At 42.9% G+C, this 27,099-nt stretch overlaps 1 protein-coding gene across 1 annotated transcript in view; it reads right to left on the bottom strand.

Moving 5' to 3' along the window:
• The window catches only part of LOC127186236 (CCR4-NOT transcription complex subunit 6-like), a 35,258-nt gene extending 14,762 nt beyond the window's left edge, over positions 1–20,496 (bottom strand). Inside the window, 2 exon segments of the mRNA XM_051142680.1 lie at positions 9,116–9,229; positions 20,309–20,496. Coding sequence (XP_050998637.1) covers positions 9,116–9,227 — 112 coding nt within the window. The 5' untranslated portion in view covers positions 9,228–9,229; positions 20,309–20,496.
• Between the last annotated feature and the right edge of the window lie 6,603 nt (positions 20,497–27,099).

Here is a 27,099-nt window from a genome sequence, read left to right as displayed (position 1 = left end):
TAGACCTGGCAGACATGGCAAAGAAACAAAGAACCCTTGTCTTAAACCAGGTGAATGGTTGAGTACCAACACAAGGCTGTCCTTCTAAATAAGCACAGCAACACTTGTGTACCTGCATTCACATACAAATTAATATACATGTGTGCTACAATTTAAAAAATAAAATAAGGAGAAGAACTGAGTACATTGGAGTAGGCTTTATTATCTACAGCACTTGGGAGGTGGAGACAAAAGGACGGCAAGTCTGATACAACTTAGGCTTTACAATAAATTCCAAGCTACCCAGGGCTTGGTAGTGAGATCCCATCTCAAAACACTCAAAGAAAATACAAGTAGAAAACTATTTCTCCAAAGATACACATAAGGCCAACAACCACATGAAAAGATACTTAGTATCATTATCCATGAGGGAAATGGAAACGTGGCCCACCCAAACCACAACAGGGAACTACTTCAAGCACACCTGGATCGATACACTGCGACAGGAAGAGAATCACCAGCCTTACATTCAGCTAGCTCAGGCAGTTCATCAGCGTAGCACTTCCTTATAAATTCAATACAGAGCTGGGGTGGTGGTGCACGTCTTTAATTCCAGCACTTGGGAGGCAGAGGCAGGGGGATCGCTGTGAGTTTGAGGCTAACCTGGTCTACAAGTGAGCCCAGGACAGCCAAGGCTAACAGAGAAACCCTGCCTTAAAAAAAAAAAAAAAAAATTTTCTTAAAAGTTCAATACAGAATATATGACAAGCACTTAATTCTTAGGTGTATACACAACAGAAATCAAAATACAGGTCCACAGAAGAATATCTTAAGTCTCAAAACTGGCCAACACTCAGGAGGCAAATCCTTTAATCCCAGCACTCAGGAGGCAGAGGCAGGTGGATCTCTGTGAGTCTGAGGCCAGCCTGGTCTACACAGTCTGGGTTACACAGAGAAACCCTATCTCGAAAACCTAAAAAGAACACTAAAAAAACTCAACTGGAAATGATCTAGATGTCTATGGCTTGATGAATGGATAAATTAAAGGTGGCATGTTCTTTACCATAGAATAATATATGCAATGCAAACATGTGCTGAACAAGGATCAACCTTGAAATGCTCGTTATGTGAAAGAGCTGGTGATCACATATCACATGAATGCTCACACATGAAATGTCCAGAACAGTACAAACCCACCAAGAGGGAAGAGTAATAGTGGCTGAAGGGATGTTGAGGGAAATGGAAAAATGAATGCTAGTAAGTACAGAGTTCCTCTCAGGAAATAATGCAAATGTTCTCAAACTGAGGTAACATGCAGAAATACATAACTACACAAGGTTGATGAATTATATGACGCATGAATTGTATTTCAAGCTGTGGTAAGAAAGAGAAAAGGAGACCAAAAAAATGCTCGTTATGCAAAGAAAACTATAAGCCAGTGTGACGGTTAATCTAGACTATCAATTTGATAGAATCACTATGGAAACACGTCTGTCAACTTGTCTCTGAAGGATTACCTTAGACTCGGTTAGTTGAGACGGGAAGGGGTGGTACCACTCTATTCAAGGTCTCAGACTAGATAAAAAGGAACAAAGGGGCTAAGCACTGGCACTCAGAGCCTGTGCAAGAACTGTACCCATCTGCCTCCTGCTCCTGGCACTATATGCTCCCATCTATCATGATACACTGTAGTTCTTGAAACTGAGAGCCAAAACAAACCCTTCCTTCCTTCCTTCCTTTCCTTCCTTCCTTCCTTCCTTCCTTCCTTCCGGGTGACTCAGTCAGGTATTTAACACAGCAATGAGAGGTAACTGTCCCACAAACCCAGAAAAGACCAGCGATTCCAAACATAGAACCTAGCAGGAAGTTGGGAAGAAGAAAAGGTAGGCAGGAGAGTAAACAGGAATAAAAATGTATTCACGGAGCCCATCACTATGGACAATAAAACGCCATTGATAATGTGAAACCTAATTATCAAGATTTCTCTAACCAGACAAAAATAATTACTTTTAACAACAAAAAGAAAATTCCATAAAAAAGCAGAAAAAGAAAACCATATAAAGGCACACAATAATCAAATGGCTTAAATAATAAGAGGAAAAATATAAAATGGGGGAAATTATATTTCATATAGATCAAAGATAAAATGTCAGTAAATATCTAGTTATAAACAATGTAATAGGGGAAAGACCTACAACTCAGGACAAATTTTTCACATGAAGGTAATTTACTTTTTTGGAAGAGGGAAGCTGAAAGAATTCACTAACAGTAGTTCTAAACTCTTTAGGTAGTGTAAGGACAGTAGTACCAGATGGAAATTTACCAGATATATACACTATGCATCTCTATTTCTGAGATTTTCAGATTAGAAATTACTGGCATACAACATTATCAGGGAAATTCCTAATCTGATAATCTGAAATGCCCTAAACTCTGAAATTTTAAAACATGGACACTAAATTTTAGGTCTCAAGTACTTCAGATTAGGAATGCTCAAATCTCAAGAATAAGTAAGTGAAGATAGGTGAAGTCTACAGCAACCATAAAGCTGAGGCTGGGTTGGCTCAGTAATTGAATTCCAATTTAGAGATGGCTTTGGTGATGGACAAGGTCAGCCACCTCATGAAGCTGGATATCGTGTTGTGTTAAACAAACTTTAAAGAAAAACATGGGGGAAAATCTCTTCAAAATACAATGGTAAGTGAAAAAACAGTAAGCGGGGAGGGAGAACATCATTTTATATCAAAAGAGGCATGGAATAACATAAATGTCTATGTGTTTGCACAAAGCAATGTCAGAGGACACAGAGAAACATGAGAAGAAGTGGAATGAAAACAGACTTTGGCTGTGTACCTTTAAAAAATATTTTTTGGGCGACTGGAGAGATGGCTCAGAGTTAAGAGCACTGTCTGCTCTTCCAAAGGTCCTGAGTTCAATTCTCAGCAACCACATGGTAACTCACAACCATCTATAATGAGATCTGGAGCCCTCTTCTGTCATGCAAGCATATATGCAGGCAGAACACTGTATATATACAAATAAGTAAATCTTAAAAAAGAAAAAAGTGTGTGTATGTGTGTGCGTGCGTGCATGTGTGTGATATCCCCTTCCTAAACTGCTCTCAATCTCAGTTCTATTTGGCTTGTATCACCATCTCAGTATTCAGCTAGTCTAAGATGCTTTCCTTAATCCTGCCAGGCTAGTAAAACCTTCTTAAAGATAACACTCCAAGCATTTGTGTTCTATAATTATTACAGGTTCATCACTACGTTGTCAGGACTCCTCCTACATTTTGTAAAATTCTGAAAATCTTATATTGAATCATTTACCCATCCATTCATAAAATTCAAAGAATGATTCAATGAATGGCACATAAATAATTTCTAGTAAGCATCTATTGTCACTACTCAGACTTTCTTCCTCTCACAGGATGGTGAGCCTGGCCCACTCATGACATCTGGAAAAACAGGCACTAAACAGAGCAGAAGCTCATAAGCTGATGATTCTCAAGTTATTCTTAATAATTATCAAAAGAGCTTCACGTTATATTCTCTTTTTTAAAATTGTAAAAGCTTTTGATTCAGAATGTTAGTCATGGTTTCTTATTCTCCACAGAAAAGCAAATCTGATACAGTTTTCTCAATAAACTCAAATGCTACAGAATATCACATATAAAACTAATGTGTGGCCTACAAGGCAAGGTACCTGCTTCAAAAATCTTTCATAGGTGCTAATAAGTTCAGACCCGAGCCTGAATCTCCCAGAAGCTTCCTGTGTATAGTTCTGGTTGTACACTTCCTCCTGCCCTACAGTGGTAGCTCAAAGGCCTGGAACAAATACAACTGTAGAGCCCAGGTAATCATGGTACTGCTCCCATCTAAAATTTGGCATCTTCAGACAGAACTTCTTTTTTTACATATCCAATATCAGATACCTATAAAGAGAATGCTGGTGGTAAGCAGTAAGTCCTGTTGAGTGAGGGAAGTCAGTGTTCTCCAATGAAGTAACACATGGTCCACACCCCAGGACAAGCCTCACATTCAGGAGTAAGTGATCAATACAAACTGAACTCCATGTGGGTTTTGTTGAGAGAGAGAGAGAGAGAGAGAGAGAGAGGAGAATGAAGTTGGACAGCAAAGGAGGAGTTGGGGATGGGGTGAGTATGATTGTATGATTTAAATGTATTATATGAAAAAAAAACTAATAATAATAATTTTAAAGCAGCTGATTGTTCAACATCGTTGTTGGCCAACTGTTGCACTGGAGAACAAAGGAAGAGAAGATGTGGCAGATGACCTGGAGAGTAGGGAACGCTGGGAGCGAGACGGGGTGAAGGGGTACTTTCCGGAGTATCTGTCCCACAATCACAAGCAACAGCTAAGAGTAAGCTGAAAGCAGATGCTGAGGCCAAAGAAATCCAAGTGTCTTAAATATATTCAAGATAAAAGAGGAGCTCTGAAACCCTGAGGAAGAATCCTGTTAACCCACCAAGATTCTGGTTGGGAGCTAGAAATGATGAAGGCAGGCAACAGCAGGCGAGCAGCTCACAACCAGTGAAATCTGGCTCCAGTCAGATCAATCCCTGACTAGATAAAGCCACCCTCCTTCCATAATTAGCTAAAAAAAAATACACAGTAAATTAAGGAAAAGAAGGCCATGGAATTACCATTTCCAAAAATCAATAAAAAATTGAAGGCCTGAAAACCGTAAGAAAGCAAGAAATAGAACAAAACCTCCAAGAGATTCAGGAAGGAATAAAAAAAAGAAGGAACATACAAAACATTAAAAAGGGCGATTTTCAGATGATGGACACTAGGCAGCACATGGTGTCAGTGAGAAGTGGAAATAAAGTCAGCTCCTATCACTGTCCCAACCTTCTCACTAGTGTCCTGACTGTCCTCTTGTTACTGACAAAGCCATTTAAGGGAAGAACAGGTTTGTTCTGGCTCACTGTTCTAGTGCAGTGGTTCTCAACCTTCCTAATGCTGCGACCCTTCCTAAAGTTGTGGTAACCAACCATAAAATTATTTTCATTGCTATTTCACAACTGTAACTTTTCTACTATTATAAGTCGTAATGTAAATATTTTTGGAGATAGAGGTTTACCACAGGTTGAGAACCACTCTTCTAGGAACATTCCAGCACAGAACGAAAGACAGTAACAGGGAGAAAGGGTATGGTGGCAAAACCAAGAAGCCAGCACAGCACCAACATTCAGGTAAACAAAATGAACACAAAATGGAATCAGAGTAAATATAAAGCTCCTCAAGGCCCTTCCCCAATGACTCATGTCCTCCAGCAAGACCCACTTCCTAAAGCCCATACAACTCTTCCACCACCAGCTAGAGACAAAGTATTCAAACACGGAACCTAGAGAGGGACACTTCACATTTAAGTCACAACAGAGCTGTTATTTATACACACAGAGATCTCTTAAAAGCTCAACAACAGAGCAAAAGAACCTATTAAAACAGAAGATCTGAACAGATACTTTATCAAAACCAGTGACAAGCCTATGGGAAGATACTCAACACCATACGCCATTAAGAAACTGCGAAGTGACCGACCGATGGGCATGATGGCACGCGCCTCTAATCCTAGCTAGAGAGGCAGTGGCAGGTGGATCTCTGTGAGCTCCAAGCCAACTTGCTCTACAAAAGCAAGTCCAGGATAGCCAAGGCTACACAAAGAAACCCTTGGGGGCGGGGGAGAAAAACTGAAAAAGAAATAGCAAAATGCCAAAAAGCAAGGTGGTGGCACATGCCTTTCATCCTAGCACTAAGGACACAGGAGGCAGGCAGATCTAAGTTCAAGGGCAGCCTGGTCTACAGAGAGTTCCCAGGATAGCCAAGGCTACACAAGAGAAATCCTATCTCAGCAAACAACACAAAACAACAACAAAACCCCTTCAAATGTAATAGGAGATGGCGACAATACACTATCACAATGGAAAACTCAAAAGCACTGCAGACACTAAATCCTAAGGAGGCTGCAAAACAAGAATTCTTGTTCACTCTGGTGAAGACAGTGCACAGCACTTTAGGAAATACTCGAGCAGTTTCTGATAAAAAGCAAAAATAATCTTAGCATATAAGCAACAATCATGCTTTCTTGGACCTTAGTAAAGCCTATAGGCAGATGTTGGAGAAGCAATATGCAAAAATGCCAAAACCTGGAAGACCCCAAGATGTTCTTCAGGATGTAAGCAAGAGATGATGGTACTTCCAGACAGTGTAGGGCTACACAGAAGGAGTCTCTAAAGCACATGATTCAGTAAAAGTAGCAAATCTGAAAAGGATACATATTGTATGATTCCAATTATTCCACCTTCCTGAAAAAGCAAAAGTATGAATACAATAGAGACATCAGTTACCAGGCATGGAAAAATGACCATCTGAAACAGAATTCTGGGGGTAGGAAAACTATTCTGTATGATACTATAATGGCGGGCGGACCCATGCCTCTATTATCAGTGGTTCTTCAATCGTCAGTGACCCTTTAATACAAGTCCTCATGTTGTGGTGACCCCAATCATAAAATTATTTCACTGCTAATTCATAACTGTAATTTTGTTATTGTTATGAATCGTAGTGTAAATATCTGATATGCGAATCCAAAGGGGCTATAACCCACAGGTTGAGAACTGCTTCTCTATATAATTATGCAGAACATCAGAGGGAACCCTAAAATAAATTACAGGCTTTGAATGATATGTCAACTTACTTTCTAACTGTAATAAATGTTATCACTGGTGTAAGATGTTAACAATGAGAGAAATCAGTCACAGGGGTATAGGAACTTCAGATTGTTTATTTAATTCTGCCGGCAAAGCCAAACTGCTTGCAGTAAAAGACCAGGCCTCAAAAATAAGGTGGAAGAGCTAGAGAGATGGTTAAGAGCACTGGGCACTCTTCCAAAGGTCCTGAGTTCAATTCCCAGCAACCACATGGTGGCTCACAACCATCTATAATGAGATCTGGAGCCCTCTTCTGACGTGCAGTGTACACGCAGGTAGAATACTATATAATAAATAAATCTTTTTAAAAATATGCCGGGACAGTGGTGGTGCACGCATTTAATCCCAGCACTCAGGAGGCAGAGGCAGACAGATCACTGTGAGTTCAAGGTCATGCTGGTCAATGGAGCGAGCTCCAGGACAGCTAGAGCTGTTACACAGAGAAACTCTGTCTCAATAACAACAACAATAATGTGGCTCAGTGGTTAAGAGCACTCACTGATCTTCTGAAGATCCTAAGTTCAATTCCCAGCACCCACATGGCAACTCACAACTGTCTGATGACCTCTTCTGGTGTGCAAAAGTACATGCAGACAAAAGTACCCATATACATAAATAAATAAATAAATCTTTAAAAAATAAGGCACAGATCAATTTAGGTAGACATCCAGTGTCAACCTCTGGTGCAGACATACAAAAAGACAAATACGCACAGTTTTTCTTTACAATCTATACACCAGTGTGGTGGTTTGAATAAGAATGAATCCCCCCCCCCAATATACACCCATATTTGAATGTTCAGGGAATAGCATTAGGAAATGGCCTTGGTGGAATAAGTATGTCACTAGAGCTTTGAGATTTTCAAGGCCCAAGCCAGGCCAAGTGTCTCTCTCTCTTCCTGCTGTCTGCTGATCTGGATGCAAACTCTTCAGCTCCTTCTCCAGCACCATGTCTGCCTGCTGTCTGCCTTTGTGCTCCCATGCTTCCTGCGTGATTATAATGGATTAACCCTCTGGACTCTAAGCCAGCCTCAATTGAATGTTGCCATGGTCATTATGTCTCTTCACAGTAATAAAAGCACTAAGGCAATCAGGCAATAAAATAAATGAAAGAATGTCTCTTTATAAATGTATCTCAGCTAATGAAAAAAATTATAGAAAAAATCTATACTACACCCTTCAAAGAATTAATGGCGTTGGCCAATAAAACAGCGATAGGAAAAAGCTTTCTGGTCTTACACTGCTCCTAAAGAAAAGGCACTGTATCATCTGCAAGAAATCACCTAGGAGACACACCTTAAATCCTGTCCAAAAGCTTAAACCTCAGCTCTGATCTAGACTCTGGACTCAGCTGTCCATTTGCAGAAAATACCAAAGACGCATTCTGAGTATGCACAATCTAAAAGATTCAGACTGGGAAAACAAAGTGTTGGATTGTCAACACATAAACTGCAAGGAAAAGAAAATTTGGAGGGGAACCTGTAATAAAAATAGATACTAAATAGCGAAAGTGGAGGAGCTACTCTACAATGCTTAAATAAACACAATTAAAAACTACAAGGAAGGACTGGCAATATAGCCTGATATGAGTACTGGGAACCAAACTGGGGTCTTCTGGAAAAGCAGCAATGTACTCTTAACCACAAAGCCATCTCTCCAGCTTCCTATAGAACTTTTAAATATACTGTCTTTAAGAAGCCTATGCTAGCCAGGCGTGGTGGCACACACCTTTAATCCCAGTACTTGGGAGGCGGAGGCAGGGGCAAGTGATCTCTGTGAGTTCGAGGCCAGCCTGGTCTACAATGAGAATTCCAGGACAGCCAAGGCTACACAGAGAAACTTGTCTCAAAAAAAAAAAAAAAAAGAAAGAAAGAAAGAAAAGAAAAAAAAGAAACTTATGCTAGCTGGGCATGGTGGTGCACATCTTTAATCCCAGCACTCGGGAGGCAGAGGCAGGCAGATCTCTGAGTTCCAGGACAGCCCTGGATAGAACATAGATAAACTTGTCTCAAAAAGCCAAAACAAAAAAAAAGGAATGAAAGAAATGTAGGCTAAATCATCTCTTCAAAACTGTCTCATCATTAAAAGACTTTAACGAGACTGTTTTTACACAACCAATTGATCTTGCCAGGAGAAGGCCTAAACTCCAGCCCTGTCCCTATCCATGGTGCACCAGGAAGAGGAAGAGCACGGCATGCACAAGGACAAGTAACAGGGCAGCAATGGGAGTTCAATCCTGACTCAAGCCATTTCTTTTCACTGGCACTTCCTGCTTCAAAGAGAAATTAGCATTTGTAAAATACAACTGTTGCTTTTATTTATATATATTAGTATTAGAAAACTTAATTTTCCAACATATCTTTAGTCTCTATAACATAAAATTCATGCTAAGATGTCTTACCACTTATTTCAAGCTCTGCCCAATGTGATTTCTTTCCATTTGCTGCTTCCTCAGAGGACATAATTGTGTACATCCTCCGAGGGTCAGGGGGCTCGTATTTTTCTTTGGGCATGCCTGTTAAATAAATCAAGAAAAGAAACCAATCAGCACATACTTGTAGAGGAATTTTAATCCAGCAACATGGCTGCTCTGGCAAGGGCTCACATCCAAAGACCTTCTAGGTCTGTGTGATCTGGCTAGAATGCAGACATGCATCTTTAATCCCTCTGGGGGGATACAGACCGGCTTTTAGTATACACCTTTAATCCCAAGCAATGACATCTAATTGAGGGACAAAGTGAAGAATCAAAGAAAGATTTGACAGAATGACTCAGATAGGATATACCCAACCTTTAGGCAAGAGAGAGGCAAAGAGAGAGACACAGTACAGTTCGGTACAATACAGTTCAGTGCAGTTGAGGCAGTTTCTCCAAGTAATTCGGTAAGCAGATAGAAGTCAGTTTGAATCAGTCAGCTTGGAAGAGTTTGTGCTGGAACAGCTGAGTTAAACCATCCATCCAGAGTTTAGAAAGAACCAGAAAAGGTGAGTTTACTCAGCAGTAAGTCTCAGGGGATGAAACATTCTAGGCCTAGGGATAGTTACAACAGAGATAGAAATGCTCTAGGCTCAGCTCAAACCATGTATTTGAAAAGCTTAGGTATGACTCTCATATCATCCCATCACCTGAGGAAATAAAAACACATTTATGGGGCTGTAGAGATGGCTCAGAGGTTAAGAGCACCGTCTGCTCTTCCAGAGGTCCTGAGTTCAATTCCCAGCAACCACATGGTGGCTCACAGCCATCTATCTATAATGTGATCTGATGTGCTCTTCTGCAGAAAAAGCACTCATATACCATAAATAAACAAATAAATTTTTAAAAACACATTTACACATACTGAAGAATCAAATAAATAAAAGTATCATTTTGTTAAAAAGCAGACACCCATATTAGGATCACTAAATATGATTTGCTAAGAAAAAGCACTAAGAGTTCCATGTAGAAATGGCTACTTTTAGTTCCAGGATACAGTTGATTAAATCCTGGAGCTAATAAAGGTGATAGCTGAAGAAAATATAGCTATTAGCTTAAAAAGGGTTCCACTGGCCAAACAAGAAAATCTGATCAGCACATGAGTAACTACAACTCAGTCAGTATACACTGCATGAATCCAATCTCGGTTAATCTTTTAAATTCATCCATGTGTATGTGCAGGTACACATGTTCATGCATGTGGAGGACAGAAGGAAACTCACAGAAGACATCTCTCCTACCATGTGGGCTTCAGGGAGTCACACCTTCATGCAGTATGTCCACCCTGGCTGCCCACTAGTCACTTAGTAATTGTTTAGATGTGCTGTCACAGTATCATAGTGCCTGTGTTTAAGTAATTTATTTTCTTTCCTCACATCCCCAGATACAAGAATAATGATGTTCACAATTTAGAGAACAAAGAATGTAAAGTGTTTCCTTTGACTTAAAATATAAAAGTTCTCAACTTAAAGGAAAAACTCCTGCTAGCTTTGCAGTTCAACTATTATTAATCTCTCTAGTATGCTTAATTTAGAAATGAAACACAATCAATGTGTTTATGTGAGTGAGTGGGCATACAATACATACAGGACTGGTACTACTAAAGTTTCATGCGCCCACTGAGACCCTTAGAATGTACTCCACCACCGCGCGGGAGCCTGCTGTGCTCTAGATAAGCCACTTCAACTGCTCTGTGGCGTATCCACTGAATTGCTAGTATCAGTACTCGTGTGCCTTGGAGACACTGAGTAAACAAGCATTTCTTGAACACTAGCGACTGCAGCACCATTACAGTTCATCCAACAGTCCATCTAATATGGCAGACCAAATGATTAATGGGCAGATAGTATGTACAGTACAGACAGACTGGATGAAGGCATCCACATTTCCTGGGTATGGGATAGCACAAGTATTCATCATGAAATGGCTTTTGATCTAAAACTTGTGAGTTTATACTTATTTCTGTAATTTTTTGGTTGTAGTTTGTTTGATTTTCAAGATAGGGTTTCTGTTATGCAGTCTTGACTTCCTGGAACTAACTAGCTCATACAGGCTGGTCTTGAACTCAGAGATTTGCCTGCCTCTGCATTATGAGTGATGGAAGGGATTAACGGTGTGCACCGCCACCCGGCTTATTTCTTAAAAGTTTTCCACTTACTATTTTTGGAAAAGACTACAGACAACTGAAACCAGAAAATAAGCTACCAACAACACAAAGTTCTTTGTAGGACAGGCAGCTGTAAGTACGGTACAAGAAATATACAACATGAATCTAGGGTATCTTTCAGTGTTAAAAAGCAAAACCTAATGGGGGTTTCAATGTCAACACAATAGAAAAACTATGTTTTCTTAAGGGAGACTTCTTTATACAATCATTCATTCATAAAATATTTGTTGAATCTTTTAGTATGTTAAGCACTTTGTCAGGCATTAGGAATTTAAAATAAATCAGAAAGCTTTAACCTATAGAGGAAAACAAAACTGTTATAGCAATGTAATCATATTCTAGCCCTTTCTTTTTACTTCTTTATTTCTTCAAGATGATATGCACACTTTTTGGATTAACAGACCTTTATACCACTCTCAAATTATTCTTCCTAAAGCTGAGTTCTATCTGATTACACTTCTGATGCTAAAACGACAGAGTTTAACCAACTTCTGATCCAATGTCAGCATTAAACTAAGGATCTACCTGACCCTCTCTGCGCCTTTTTCTCATCTGTTGGAATGGGGATGTAGCTCTGTGGTAGAACACCTACTTAGCACATACAAAGCAGTAGGTTCCATCTTTTGCACTGAATAAAAGAAAAAAAAAACAAAAAACAACAGAAAAATCTAAATCTCTATATCTTAGAAAACAAATTCAAACTCCATAGTTTATCATTCAGAATCCCTACTTTCTTTTCTTTCTTTCCTTTTTACTGGGGGAAGGGTGGTTGGTGGTAGTGGTTGTTCAAGACAGGGTTTCTGGGTGTAGCCTTGGCTGTCCTGGACTCACTCTGTAAACAAGGCTGGCCTCAAACTCAAGACATTTGCCTACCTCTGCCTCCCACACGCTATGATTAAAGAAGTGCACCAGAATGAACAGACTTAGACTTACTGATTTTCCAAAAACCATTCTGAAATTAATAGCTTCATAAGAGACTAGAGTAATCCTATACCAAATGTACTACATATAGCTCATTATTTTCTTTTACCTTATAGTAGGAACTCAATAAAAGTCTGCAAACTTCAAAACAGATGAACAAAAATTGAGTCCTAAGCCATTTTCAATGGAAGAAGTAGGAAAATAGTGATTTTTATGGGATAGAAGGTTGACAGTGCTGGGTGGAAGCTAGGGGCTTGTGCATGCTACACAAGCACTATACCACTGAACTACATACCCAGCCAAAAATGGTGATAGTGTAAAATAGAAGTAAAGGAAATTCCAACTGTACATTTTTTTAAACCTTCCTATTTTTCATTATTGCATATTTAGAGTAGTGCACCAAGCCACTACTCTAAAGCCATAATGCCTCCTACAACCCAAGTTAATTTATTTTGGAAAATAATACAAATGACAGACAACTCATTCATAGATACAATAGGAAATTTTTAGGTAAAAATGAAAACTAACTTGCTATATTGTTTCTTCCAAGACACACTGAAATTTTAACACAAGAATTTGGCAAATACTATTTTTTTTGTTTGTTTTTTAAAAGATTTTCTTTTTAATTTGTTAAGTATATAGTGTTTTGCCTGCATGCACACCAGGAGAGGGCACTAGATCTCATTGTGGATGGTTGTGAGCCACCATGTGGTTGCTAGGAATTGAACTCAGGACCTTTGGAAGAGCAGATAGTGCTCTTAACCTCTGAGCCATCTCTCTCCAGCCTGCAAATACTGTTTTTTAAAATGGGAATAATCTGGAATTTTGTATTAAAATTATCGCAGGCCTACCATAGGCCTTAAAATAATTACCTTGTCCCCAGGCCACGGCTGCCAGAAACCTAGCCCAACTGTCTACAGAGGCTTCCACTGGCAGTTGATGGAAAGAGATGCAAAGACCCACACCCAAACATTAGGTGGAGCTCGGGGAACCCCAAGAAGAGAAGGAAGAATTATAGGAGCCAGAGGGGCTGAGGACAGCACCCACAGAATCAAATAGGAAGGCTTAGTTGTGATTATTTAGTTTGGGTTTTGTAGGCCTCCTTACGGTGGGAGTGGGGGCGACTCCGACTCCACCTGCTCTTGGGACCATGTTCCTCCTCCTGGTTGCCTTGTATCAAGTTCTGTGCCTAGTCTTACTGCACCTTGTTATACCGTGTTTAGTTGACATCCCTGGGAGGCCTGCTCTTTTCTGAAGGGAATCGGAGGAGCAGTGTATGTGTATGTGGGGGGGGGGCACGAGGGGGGCTTGGAGGAGTGGAGGGAGGGAAAGCTGTATTGGAATGTACCAAATGAGTGGAATACATAAAAAGAAAAAATGTTTACGTTGTTTTAACACATACTAGCTGTATACTATAAATTAAGGTGGCGTGAATCTAGTATAAAGAGAATCGGTTGGCTCTCTACAGCCTCTATTCAGTTATGCATTTCCACTCTCCCTCTAAACCTAAATCGCCCTGACTCTCAGTCATTGCTGTCCTATGCAGTGCTGAAAGCCTGTGTTCCCAGCACTTCAGAGGCAGAGGCAGGAGGATCAGGAACTGGAGACCTGCCTTGGGGGAAAAAGGTACGACATTTTTTCTCTCTTTTTTCTAGGCAGGTTTCCACCACATACTTCACAGAAAAGAAACCTCAGGCAGCTGTCCTCGGTGACACTCTTAGTGCACTGGTAGAAATCAAACTACACCCTGCCACCTCTCTGCACAGCTCCCTGCCTAGCCTCAATCTTCGGGATAGCTCTTGAGAACGCCACTGTAGCCGATGCACACACACTATGCATGACAGTGCCTCAGAGCCAACTACTGAAGTTGTGTAAAAGGAACAGGGAAAGTAGTGAGGGAAGAGAATACCAAAAGGACCTTACTAAAAAGCAATTAGCCTATTGGGCTCCAAACTTGTTTTTCCTCCTAGGATGTTTGCCCAATTTTTCCAAGCCAAAATGAGTATTTCAGACTCCAATCCTAACACAAATTTCTCATCACCTCTGCTTTAACCCCATCAGCTCTTATCTAGGTAATGTGCACAGTCTCAGATGTATTTCTTTGTTCTACTCCTCCTCCTCATCCATTCTAGAATCATCTTTGGTGACTGCCCCCAAACTAGATTTTACTTGACTCTCACTTGTCTCACCTGAGACAAAGTGTCAAAATTTAGTTGTTCCAAGGTATCTGACAGGGATCCATTCCAGCCGGCTACAGGAACCCAAATGAATACAGTAAGTTCAGGATGTGCCTTACATGAAAGATCACAACATATCTTATGGTTTAAACCATCTCCACATGATTTCTAATACCTAATACAAGGTAAGTGTTATACGGTTGCTACAATACCTCATTTGAGGAGTAAAGCAAGAAAACAATCTGTACATGTTCAATACACGTATAAGCGTTTTTGTAATTTTCAGTCCACGGTTTGTTGAGTCTGCAGATATGGAAAACTAGCTCTACATGAAAGAACAGAAGAAATCCAGGATCATTGTTATAACGAATAATATGTATTTACAACCTGCCTGTTCCCTCTGAACCATCGCTCACTTACCTCAGTCAAACCTCTATGCATTAACACATGATACTGCTTCTGCCTGAAATGCCCCAGGCACCACATGGTCCCTTCCCTTTGCTCAAATGCCAAGCTGGATATCTAATTCCAAAAGGACAATTATCCCTCGCACACAATTTACCATCTCCTGCTCTGACCTATCCTAAACCTTGAAAATTTGGTTTACTGCTATATTCACTAACTTACCTTAGTTTAAACCTACCTATTGCAGTAAACACTCTGTGTATTTATTTATACTTTAAATATTCTTATAAGTCCATCATACTCAATGTTTACATGAATTCAAAAGGGAAAGTTATGATAGTTCTCTCTCGCTCTCTCTCTCTCTCTCTCTCTCTCTCTCACACACACACACACACACACACACATTCACACATACACAGAAGCTACAGTTCATCTTATCAGGTATATGAAAAAAAACATAGGCTTCAAGTCATGAAGGTGAAATCCAGAGAAGCCAGACAAAAATAACCTTCCTACTGTCCATGGGAACAAGAATACTGGTTCTAGGACACCTTGGGTAAGAATCAAAAGTCACACCAAAGAAAAATCCAGTCATAAAAGCAAAATTGGAGTTGTGCCGCTAACTGCCACACACTGAGATACCATATAAGAGTATTTCTTGCACACTCACTACTTTTCAGGCCTATTAGACACTTGGTACACATTAAAATGGTACCCTCAAGCCAAGTGTGGTAGTGCAGGCCTCTAATACCATAAACAGAGGTAGCCTGGATTACATAGTGAATTCCAGGCCAGCCAAGGCTACATAGAGACTTTGTTTCAAATATATGAATAAATAAATAGGTAAAAAAAAATTTTAAATCTTAAAAGATATTGTAGCCCTTGATACTATTATTCTCCACATACAAAAAGGGAAAACCCAGAGAATAAGAAACAGCTGCTATGCAGTATGTGTGCTGTCTTAATTACAGCACTTTCAGAATTGTTACAGAGTACACTGGCTTTTCTGCCCTCTATGCTGATGTCCTTATTCTCTTATTAAGACCTAAATGACCTCTCTAATCCAAGAATCCTGACCTTCTTTATTCAGTCTCCCCATTTTTACTACTTGCTTTCTAAGTATGTCACATGCAGCATCTCTCAGTGGGTCCCCACTGGATACAGGAAAATGTTTTACCATTTTAGGAAAAGCAGCCAAAGTTGTTCTTAACTTCTCTCATCTTTGCATCCTATATTGCAGAGTCCAAGTCATGAATGACTCAAGTATGGAAGCACTGCTGTTTTCTCAGAACACCCTTTTCAGACGGACAGCGCTTACTCATCTTCCAACTTCAACTCAAAGATCGCTGATGTAACCACTTCAAAGGTTCCCAGGCAAAATCAGATTCTTCCCAAGGACATATAAAACGCTTTATATATTTCTAATTGCCATATAACCTGCTATGTCTATTATTCTTCTTTCTCTCTGCACCACTGCAAACCTACTCTGAATTGAATATTTTCAAATACTGTGTTCAAGTATAATTAGTTCTTCCATATAACACTTGTCTGGAAAAATGTGAAATGTTCCAACATAACTGACTTAATACTGAGTACATGAAAATGTCTCACTTGTTTATGTGCTATTTTATTAGTGGAAAAATAAACTGGACAAAGATAGAAAACTGCCCAAGGTGAACCGAGTTGTACAACAACTGAGAAGACAGGCACAGGCACACTGAGGAGTAAGTCAGCTCCTCCGGTGCTGTGGGCCACGCCCACTCAACTCTGGAGCTTTGGCATCATCGCTTTCCAGGCTCTCAGGGAACTCTTCCAGCAACTCAGAGAAACTTACAAGCAGCAACGCTGCAGATATCCAGCTCAAATAAACCAGGTAGTTTCTGAAGTACCACAGTTACTGTAATACTTATCTACTTCTTAACAATTTAATATGAAAAAATATGCTACTATTCTTATGAAGCCCTGTTCTTTTTAATGTTTTGTGTGTTCTACTTCCTCCCAAGTCCTGTGGTTTCCATACAAAACCTGCAGCAGCAGTTTTATTAAATGTTCCATGGCTTCACAGTCTTAACATCCTACTTCCAGGAATTTAGAACAAAAACTTTTGTCTTCCCCAAATTTTCACAAAATACTTACTATATCCTAACAAACATCAGAACGTTGCTAAGCAACCTGATGCTTTGATCTCTAGTGAGCACTGGTTGACTGCTCCACTTAAGTTCTAGCCTGACCCTCTACTAGAAGCAAAGTTCACAAGCCTGCAATCTCATGTACACCATCTTAGGCTTTCTCTGCTTTGGCCCTCTAACAAAACACTGGCATTCTGATTTCACATGGTCCTGTACTAAAGAGCAACCAGGCAGTCTTCAAGCTCATTACAAAAGGAGTCACGGGGCTGGAGAGGTGGCTCAGCCATTCAAGGCTCACAACAAAAGGAGTCACAGACATCCTATCCAAGTCACTAACTCAGTATTACTGCAAATATGACTTGACTTACACTTGCACAGTCTCTTCCCCACCCCTGATGCCTAGTTACCTTTACATCACTGTGTAGCCCCTCCTTTGCTAAAGGGGAACAAAGTTCAGCAAAACCGTAGTCCTTCAAAACCTAGGCTGGACACACCTTTGTAAAGCTGTTCTCCATCCATTCCCATTGCTCCAGTGACATCGCACCACTGCCGTACCCCCAAACCTGACACCTCACTGCACTCACTGTTCCCTTTGTTCAGAATGATCCCTTTCTCCAACCTGGCAAACGTCTACTCAGTGTTACTTTTTTTTAAGCTGCCACCACACCCTTCTCCCTAAGTTTCATCATGCTTCTGTTGCTTGAAGCACTCCATGTACCCCACTGCCTCGATGCAGGACGAGAAGGCGGAAAATGAGCACGGTCATCTCTGAATCCTCACTTCTAGCTCAGGGCCAGCAACTGCTATTCCTCAATGTGGAGCTTATCAGAAAAATATAAATGGACAACAAAACAGTAAAGGCCGAAGAGAAACATTAAGGCAGCCTGAATCCGCCTCCATCTTAGATTCAAATAATTATTATTTTCTTTTTTAATTATTCAATCACTAAACTCTACTGCATTCCATTGTACTCAAACGTCATATGTTATGTATATAACTAGATTAATACTTGGGTAGTGTTTAATTGCATCTCATTGTAATATGGCTACCTCCATAGCCTGAGTAGCAGGTACAATTAAGAAAAAGTGTAGCTAAAAGGTTTCACAAATTAAAATCAGAACTTTCTCCCCCACAACAAAAATGTGTGTGTGTGTGTGTGTGTGTGTACCTAAATAAATCTTAAGTAAATATTTTAGCTGATTATATGTGGACATTTTCAAAGTGACAAAACATGTATCTGAGCTCAAGCTTTTGAACCAGAGGACCCTAATCAGGGGACCTTGCATGTAGGAAGATTGCAAACGTGCTGAAAATATGGATCCTTCACTACACAGGACGGAGGAATATCCTGCCATTTATTCCATACGTCTTACCTATATTATCTTTCTAGGCTGCACTATATTAAAAACTTAAGCACTGTGCTGCACACCTTTAATCTCAGCACTCCAGAGACACGAGGATATCAGAGTTGAAGGCTGGCCTAAACTACAAAGAAAGTTCCAGGCTAGCAGGGATTATATTTTGAGAGCCTATACAGTGGGACGTCTAAACATTAACCAAAATACTAGTTTAAACTGCATGGCCCACACCTTAAATCTGAGCACTCAGGGAGACAGAGGCAGCTGGATCTATCTCTTTGAGTCTGAAGCCAGCCTGGTCTACAGAGTGAGTTCCAGGGCAGCCAAGGTTACACAGAGAAACCCTATCTCCAAAAAACCAAAAACAAAACAAAACAAAAAGTAGTAGGCAAATTCCTATAATGCCTTTATTTGTAGTCAGGACCAGGTTCTGATCAACTTCTAAGTCTGTTCAAAGTAACAGCCTGAAATTTCCCAGCAACTACAACACATCTGACATTATACAAGGATTGTCTTTCAAGGAAAAAATTTCCAGTCACACAAGAACATGTCCTTCTGTCTATGTTAGCAAGCATGTCGTGCCTCTACTGAGAAATGGTCACACTGACCCACTTTAAATAGTATCTACCAGTTAAATTTCTCCAAAAACCAAATACTTAACGATTATATCACACTTAACAACTGTCTTTCACAAACACAAAGCCTAATCTCTACCCTCATAACTGTAATATCCTGGGTCACTTTAGTCATTCTAGGTTTCAGTTCCTCACAGGCAGCCTAAGGGAATTAGCGTAGACCATTAGTACCATGTAATTTTAATTCTAAATGTTTTCTATAAAGCATCAACTTCAAAAGACTGGCAGCAACTACAAAAAGCAAAATATGCCTTCGCAATCTTTTGACCAGCCTACAGAACTGTTGTGGAATGGTGGAGAACGCTAGGTAAGTGTGGGAAACACCGAATTGTTTGTCACCAATTCATACTCTCTCTTCTCCAAAGTTAAAATCCCAAACACAGGCACAGAAGAATTTAAACCTAGAAATAATCAGGCAATGTACCTGTAAAACAGGTTTACCTGTACTCAAATTTAAGCAGATAATTTAAACACAGTAACTAGACGATCGTTCACAATGTTATCATTTACAGAACAGTTAAAAGGAAAGATTACAGTCGCTTATGAGCAGACTCTAAAGAACGTGTCAAGATAGAAAGTCAAAGCCGGAAGCGCGGGGTTTACCAAAGAAAATAACCACTGACTTTGAAAAGGCTAGGTCCGCTTTGGTTAAACTAGGGAAAATTTCTTCGAAGAATTAGTACTCGAGTCCTGGGTCCAATAATCTCTACAATTGATAATCACTTCTATGACCATGTAATCCGATCCGATCCGCTAACAATAAATATCTGCCTTAAAGTGACTTTAAAATACTTTGGGGGGGGGGAAGGTGAGCGCTCAGTGCGTCCACGACGCGCCAAGTTCTACGCCGCACAGTGCGCCACCCCTACACTGCCACTTCTCCAAAGTTGCCTCCGGTTCTTAGCTCCTAGTCCCGGGACATCAGGTCCTCTCTAGGAGCGCGTGACCAGAGCCGGGGGGTGGGGGGGGGGGGGGCGCGGGGGGATCCGAGAAGCCAGGGCTCACGCCGCCGCCCCTCGGTACGCCGCCGCACTGCCGTCAATCAACGCTTCCCCCCACCCCATCCCCCCCCAACCCTGGCCGAGCCCCGGGACTCCTCCGCGCGGGGGCGCGGCCCGGGGACGACCGGATCGCTAGCGCTGTGTGTGTGTGTCAAGTAGCGAGACGGACAGACGTCACTCCGAAAACTACTTAAGTTGTGTGCGAGCGAGCGAGCGCGCGCTCGGGGGTCCCCAGGGCACGACCCCGGGGTGCCGGGGGGGGGGGAGGGGGGGAGCGCAGGCAGCAGAGCCTCGGCGGGGACGTCGCTCCGGCCCGTCGCGCTCACCTCTCGAGCTGCGCCGCCTTCCTCCGCCGCTGCCGCCGCCTCCTCCCGGTGAGTGCAGCGGGGTCTGCCCTGTGGAACCACCATACCAGTCCCGCCAGCTGCTGCAGCGCCGCCGCCGCCGCCGCCGCCGCTCTTTGTTTCCCCCTCCTCAGCCGCCCGCCTCGGCCGCCCGGACCCTCACGAGCCGCCGCTACGCTCTGCCGCCCTCTCGGCCCCGGCCTCGCCCTCCGCGCCGCGCCCGCCGCCGCCTTCGCCTCCGCGCCGTCGACGCCGCCGCCACCGACGCCGACGCCTCCTCTTCCGCGCCCCCCTCGTTTTCATTGAAAGCAAACAAGCATCATGGCGGCGGCCCCCGTCCCCCTCCCACCCCAGCCAGCGAGCGCCCCCGCTCACCGCCGCCTCTCCAACATCCCGGCTTCCCATTGGCTGACGCTGCGGGACGCGACCATCCCGCGCCGGGCGGGGGGGTGGCTCTTCGCAGGCCGACGCTTTAGCTCCGTCCACGTTCCCCCGGCTGGCGAAGCAGTGAGCCCGCCCGGCGCGCTCCTGCCCGCCCTCCCAGCCTCTCTTCCCGCTCTCTTTGCGCCTATCCTTCCCCGAGCTTTCTATCTCCTCCTCTCCTAACGACGTTCCTCAGCTGCTTTCTTTTTTCTCGTCCACTTTTGTCCCCACTTTTCCCTCCTCTCGATTCACTTTTCTTTTCCTTGACCTGTCACTCACTTGGGAGCACAGATAAACTCTCAGGCGTTTAACCTTATCCAGTATCTTGGCTCTGCCCAGAGACAAAACGTTCAATCTTGAATAGTCAAGTAATTGTTCCTGCCCTAACTATGCAGAAAATAATAGGCAGTTTTTGATAATGAGGTTCTACTTTAAGTAACGAGCCATAGCCGCATTGAAAGGCTTACACAGTCTATTCAGGACAAAACTGGTTGCAGGTAAACTGGGAAAGAAATGGGCTGATTAATGATGCTTACATCAGGAAAAAGTAGCTGGCTAGTATTCTGAGCACAGAGATTAATCAGGCTCCACCTTGCTTGAGTCAGTGTCATAATGTGTGAGCAAGGGTAACCCCTGACAAACTTAAAAAGCCCGGGTGATAGAGGCTGAAGGGGGATAGCTGCCCCTACCCTCGTGGCAAATCAGCCCAGAAGAAATGAACGTGAAATGGCTTCCAGGAACTAACAAGGAAGAAATAAATGCATGGCCCTCACCGAAATCTATCTTGAGTTCCAGGATGTGAGAAACAAAAACCAGGGTGGCTGTGGCCTGAGGCAGAGAAGGGCTAGCAGAGAAAAGCACTGAGGGACAAAAGCCCTTCCAAGAACCAGACCGTCTGTTCAAGGCAAATAGTGTGTGTTGGCGTAGCCCCAGCATTGCCTGGAGATCATCACTGTCTGCCATTTACCTGGATAGCAGTGTCACTCCAGGCTTCTAGTGCCATGGGACACTGGCAAAGTTAAGGCAGTGCAAATGCCCGTCAAACATGAGGAATTAGTAAGGACAGGTGCAGACTAGCTACCTGGAGATATTCCTCCAAGCCCTGCCCTACTCAAATTGTTCAGTGAATAATTTATTTACAGGGTACCAGGCTGAGGGGGCCAGGGATGTAGACATTCCTGTTGGGCCATTCCCGTTCCAGCGCGCCGTGCCCTGGCAACCTGTGCTGCAGCCTAGAAAAGAGACGTTCCTCTTTGTAATTCATTTGCCCAAGGGGAGCTGCCTTTTTTGAGAGTGACTGGATGCCTCCAGAGGAATCTACTTGTGTAACCAAAACCTTAGCTTCATTAAGCAACAGCTCTATTATAGTTCATGAATCAGATGCTTAGCTACACAGTTCTGCTGGCCCCACTTGTGCTTTTTCATGCCAGTGCCTCATGAAGGTGGATACATGTTGGATATCTGGCACCTTTGTGTCCCTTGGTGAAGTCCTCCTCCGTCTGTGTTGGGAGTGCTCCCTTATGCCTTTGTGAATGAGCTCCTCCCTCCAGCTGAAGGTCATTCTGGATCACTAACAGGGCAACTCCCGGGCTCTGAGAGGAAGGAAGAAGAAGCACTCCGGTCTTCTAAAGTATGCAGTCTGCTCGGTATTCCCTCCACCAAGCAATCACAAGCCCAGTGTGGACTTCAGAGAGGACACAAGCAAGGGGACAGCTGTGTGCACACAGACGGGGGTGGAGGTGGGGCATCCTAAGAGATGCAGGCCACTGTTCAAACTGATTACAGGGACAAAAACACAATGAAGACCGCCCGACGAGGGTGATCCTGACAAACTGAACTGCTAAGGAACCAGAGTGCTTAGTATAGAAAATCTATGGTAAGCGCAAGGAAAACCCAGTAGTGCAGACTATTTGGTGAGCCCGAAATATGGACCCCAGGTAGCTATTTCAACTCTGAAAGTCCGGCATGTCCTGTGATGAGTGAAGACTTGGTGCCCAAGGACCAGCTCTGACAACCTGAGTCCCTTATTCCTCTGTAGTACTTCCCTTTCTCTGCGCTCAGGGCCACAGTGTTCTCCAGTTAGAATCTGATATTATAAAGTTACAGGCCTCCATCGATCTTCCTCATATTGTTTATTGTCTCTAGGTCTAGTGTATCAGACTCCGTTTGGTTCAAAAGTCAGTTCAAACAGCTTTAAGGAGAAAGAAAGGGGGTTAGTTGACCCAAATAGCTTTAAAGGCCAGGAGAAATAAACCCTTCAGGTGTGGTTTAGTCTGGGACTAATGGCATTCTAAGGTCGACTCACTTCCACGGTGACCATATCATCAGAAGCCATATTGAATCAAAGTACATGTCAGCTTCTACAGGGTTGAAGACCAGGAAGAAATCACACTCCACCCCACCCCACCCCCACCCCCATGTCATTTAGGCTGGATTCAACCTCACCTAGGATATATGGAAGAAATGAAGGCAATAGGCAGAGGAGGGAAAATGGAGGCAAGATACATGTTGGGAAAGAAACAGGATGGCAGGAAAACATAGGATCCTAAGGTTTATTTTTCTGTTGGGTCTCCTACCCAGAGCCCCCTGCCAGCTTCTTCATGACAAGTCTGATTTGCCCTGATTTCATCATTAGTGGGTGGAATTAGGAGAAGATGCCTGGAAACCTTATAAACTAGAAAACAGGGCCTCTGTTCGGAGCTCAACATGCTCCCTGAAGCCTCACACCTTAGAGGATCAGCCAGAATGGGACGAGGCAGCAGGTTGATTTCTGCTTTGACACATATGTCACGGTTTCAAAAAATTAAGCTAATTTTCCATTGTTAAACAAAAATTATTATGGACTTGGAGGATACCTCACATGTGCAGCACTTGCCTATTATGCACAAGGCTCTGCCTTGGGTCTGCACTAGAAATAAATAAATAAATAAATAAATAATAAAAATTGTTAAGTCAGCCGGGCGTGGTGGCGCACACCTTTAATCCCAGCACTCTGGAGGCAGAGGCAGGCGGATCGCTGTGAGTTCGAGGCCAGCCTGGTCTACAAAGTGAGTCCAGGATGGCCGAGGCTACACAGAGAAACCCTGTCTCGAAAAAAAAAAAAAATGTTAAGTCATGAATTGGGGGAGGGATACTTAAAAGCAGAAAAGCATGAAGAAGAAAGTGTGTCTCACCCTGGTTCACACCCCAACCGCACCCCTAGACACTGAGCATTCGGATTTATTGGTAAACCTCAAGCATAATTGCCAGATAAAAGTACTTACTCCCAAGACAAGAAGAACTGAGGTGTCCTCCTAACTCCTAAAACCCATGCGCTGAGAATGTCATGAAACAGTTTTAAAGTTACATCGCTCACATTCCAAATACTATGCCCAGGGTACTTTTGTGTCACTACCAGATACCACTTTGGGCTACTGAACCTGCAAATTTGTGTTAGTGGATGCATCCAAAGTGGGCAGAGTGAGGAGATGGCTCAGTGGGTAAAAGCATTTCCTTGTGCAAGCATAAAGACACCCATCTCTCTGACTCCGTCGTAACCGCGGCACGCACACACCCTCCAGACAGTCTTGGACACCTTGATTAGCACTGGCTCTCCTTCTCCCTGGACTTCCTGGTGGTTTCAGGTGTGGAATGACAGGTAGAGGGCAGTCGGGTATGGTTTTCAGAAACTTGGCCCCAGCAACCAGCCAGTGATTTGGTGTCAGCTCTGAAGTGTAAGGCAGAGGTTGGAGTTGGGTTTGGGTAATTCTGGAAAAGCCTGGAAATTCCTTCCACCTCAAACATAAGATGCCAACGCCTACTAGTGATTAATCACCGATACTCCCCTGGGTGAAGAGCGCTTTCAGTTGCATTGCTCCTGATTGTAAGAGATGCGGTGTTCGAGTGGCAGCAGGAGCCTGAGCTGGGGAGTCTGAAATGTGCTTATTAAAGAGAAGGGTCTAAACATTGAGGGAAGGAGGATTTTGTTGCTGGCAGATAATAAAAGGCCTATTAAGATCCCCAAAACTGCCGGGCGTGCTGGCGCACGCCTTTAATCCCAGCACTCGGGAGGCAGAGGCAGGCGGATGGCTGTGAGTTCGAGGCCAGCCTGGTCTACAAAGGGAGTCCAGGACAGCCAAGGCTACACAGAGAAACCCTCAAAAAACAAACAAACAAACAAAAGCCGGGCGTGGTGGTGCACGCCTATAATCCCAGCACTCGGGAGGCAGAGGCAGGTGGATCACTGTGAGTTCGAGGCCAGCCTGGCCTACAAAGTGGGTCCAGGACAGCCAAGGCTACACAGAGAAACTCTGTCTCAAAAAAAAAAAAAAAAAAAAAAGCCGGGCGTGGTGGCGCACACCTATAATCCCAGTACTCAGGAAGCAGAGGCAGGTGGATCACTGTGAGTTCAAGGCCAGCCTGGCCTACAAAGTGGATCCAGGACAGCCAAGGCTACACAGAGAAACCCTGTCTCGAAAAAAAAAAAAAAAAAGGAAAGAAAAGAAAAGAAATTTAGCCTGATTTACATCATGGGTTCCAGGACAGACAGGACTTCATAGGGAGACCCTATCTCCTCCACAAAAATAAATAAATATCCCCCAAACTGAGCCAGTTGTGGTGGCATACACTTTTTAATCCCAGCACTTGGGAGGCCGAGGCAGGAGGATCTCTGTGAGTTCGAGGCCAGCCTGGTCTACAAAGTGAATCCAGGACAACCAGGGCTGTTAAACAAACAAAAACAAACAAAAAACCCCTGTCTTGAAAACGAACAAACAAAAGGATCCCCCAAACTGATCCTGCATCCTGTGATGATTAATTTTGCTTGTCAACTTTATTGGGTCTGGAATCAAATGACAGGTCTCCTCTGTAAGGCATACTTTTTTTTTTTTTTTTTTTTAACTTCTATTTGTTTGCTTTGAGACAGGGTCTCATATGTAGCCCTGAATGGCTTAGAATTCACTATGCTGACCAAATTATACCAGAGGCAAGGCAAAGGGTACTTGGTGATTGGAGAGTACAGAAAACTACTTAGCTCATGGTGGGTAGAAAGTGGAGAGAGGAACAGGAAGGCACAGGGATTACAACCATCCTCCTCAGGGGCATGCCTCCAATGACCTAACTTCCTCCCGCTAGGCCCCACCTCCTATAAGCTTCGCCACCTCCCAGCAGCACCACAGGCTGGTCACCAAGCCTTTTAATGCATGGGCCTTTGGTGTAACACCTGAGATATCTTTGGACTCTGGCTTCAAGAAGGCCATTATCAGATGTGGCCCTTCAATATTGATCAGAACCACAAGCTGAAATAAACATTTCCCTTTATAGCTTATTCAGCCTGTGGTTTCATGACATTAGCCAAAGGAAAAGGGACCAAAACAGTGTGACGTCAGTGTTGTCAATTTGATCAAATTTAGAATCACTCCAGAGATGGGCTCTAGGCAGGCCAACAGATTGTCTTGATTGGGTTAATAGAAGTGGGAAGACCTAACCACTGTGGGTAGCACCATTCCCTGACTTGGATCCTGGACTTTGTAAAGGGAAAAGGGGGCCGGGTAGCAGCACCCATCCATCCACTGCTCTCTGCTTCCTGACTGCAGACACACTGGGACGAGCTGTCTTAAGCTCCTGCTGCTGTGACTTTTCCTGCAGTGATGGACGGCGACCTGGAACTGTGAGCTAAGTATCATCTCAGCAACAAGGGAACCCCAGAACAGGGAACAAGTTCCAGGAAGGAGGGCCGCACCCCTGACTATATAACCAGTGGACATTCAAAGCAGGCATTTTCACTTCCTACCTGGTGGTTGGAAAGACTTGTTTTGTTTTTCTCTTCAGTTAGTACTGTTCTCTTTACTAAAGATTCGTATTGTGTGAAAATTAGCCACTTTAGGATGTATATTTCTGTAGCATTCAGGGCACTTGCAATACTGTACACCCACCTCCTCTCTCCAGTTGTAAAGCATTTTCATCCCACAGCAGTGTGTTTTGGAGAGGTCTTGAAATGCCACTTTACCCTCATTTACTGCTGTGAAACAACAGATACCAGACTCACCAGAAGATCTTGCTACTGAATACACTGTTTCAGTGTATAACTGGGGATGGAGAAACGGCTGAATGGTTAAGAGCACTTACTGCTCTTCCAGAGGTCTGGTTCATATATAAATCACTACTAGCAAACTGAGAGGGCTTTTGTTCTGTTTTGCTTTGTTTTGTTTTGTTTTTTTAATCTTTGTGTGTGTACACGCAGTGGTGTGTGATGTATGTGTTTGTGTGTGTTAATGTGGGCATGAGATTGTCATAGCATGTTCCTGCGGCCAGAGGACACCTGGTATTGGTTCTCTGCTTCCAGCTTGTATGAGAACAGCAATCTCTGTTGT

Source organism: Acomys russatus, unplaced genomic scaffold (genome assembly GCF_903995435.1).
Source record: "Acomys russatus unplaced genomic scaffold, mAcoRus1.1, whole genome shotgun sequence".
Lineage (NCBI taxonomy): Eukaryota > Metazoa > Chordata > Mammalia > Rodentia > Muridae > Acomys > Acomys russatus.
Note: the sequence above shows the minus strand (reverse complement) of the source record. Positions and strands in the feature narration are given on the sequence as shown.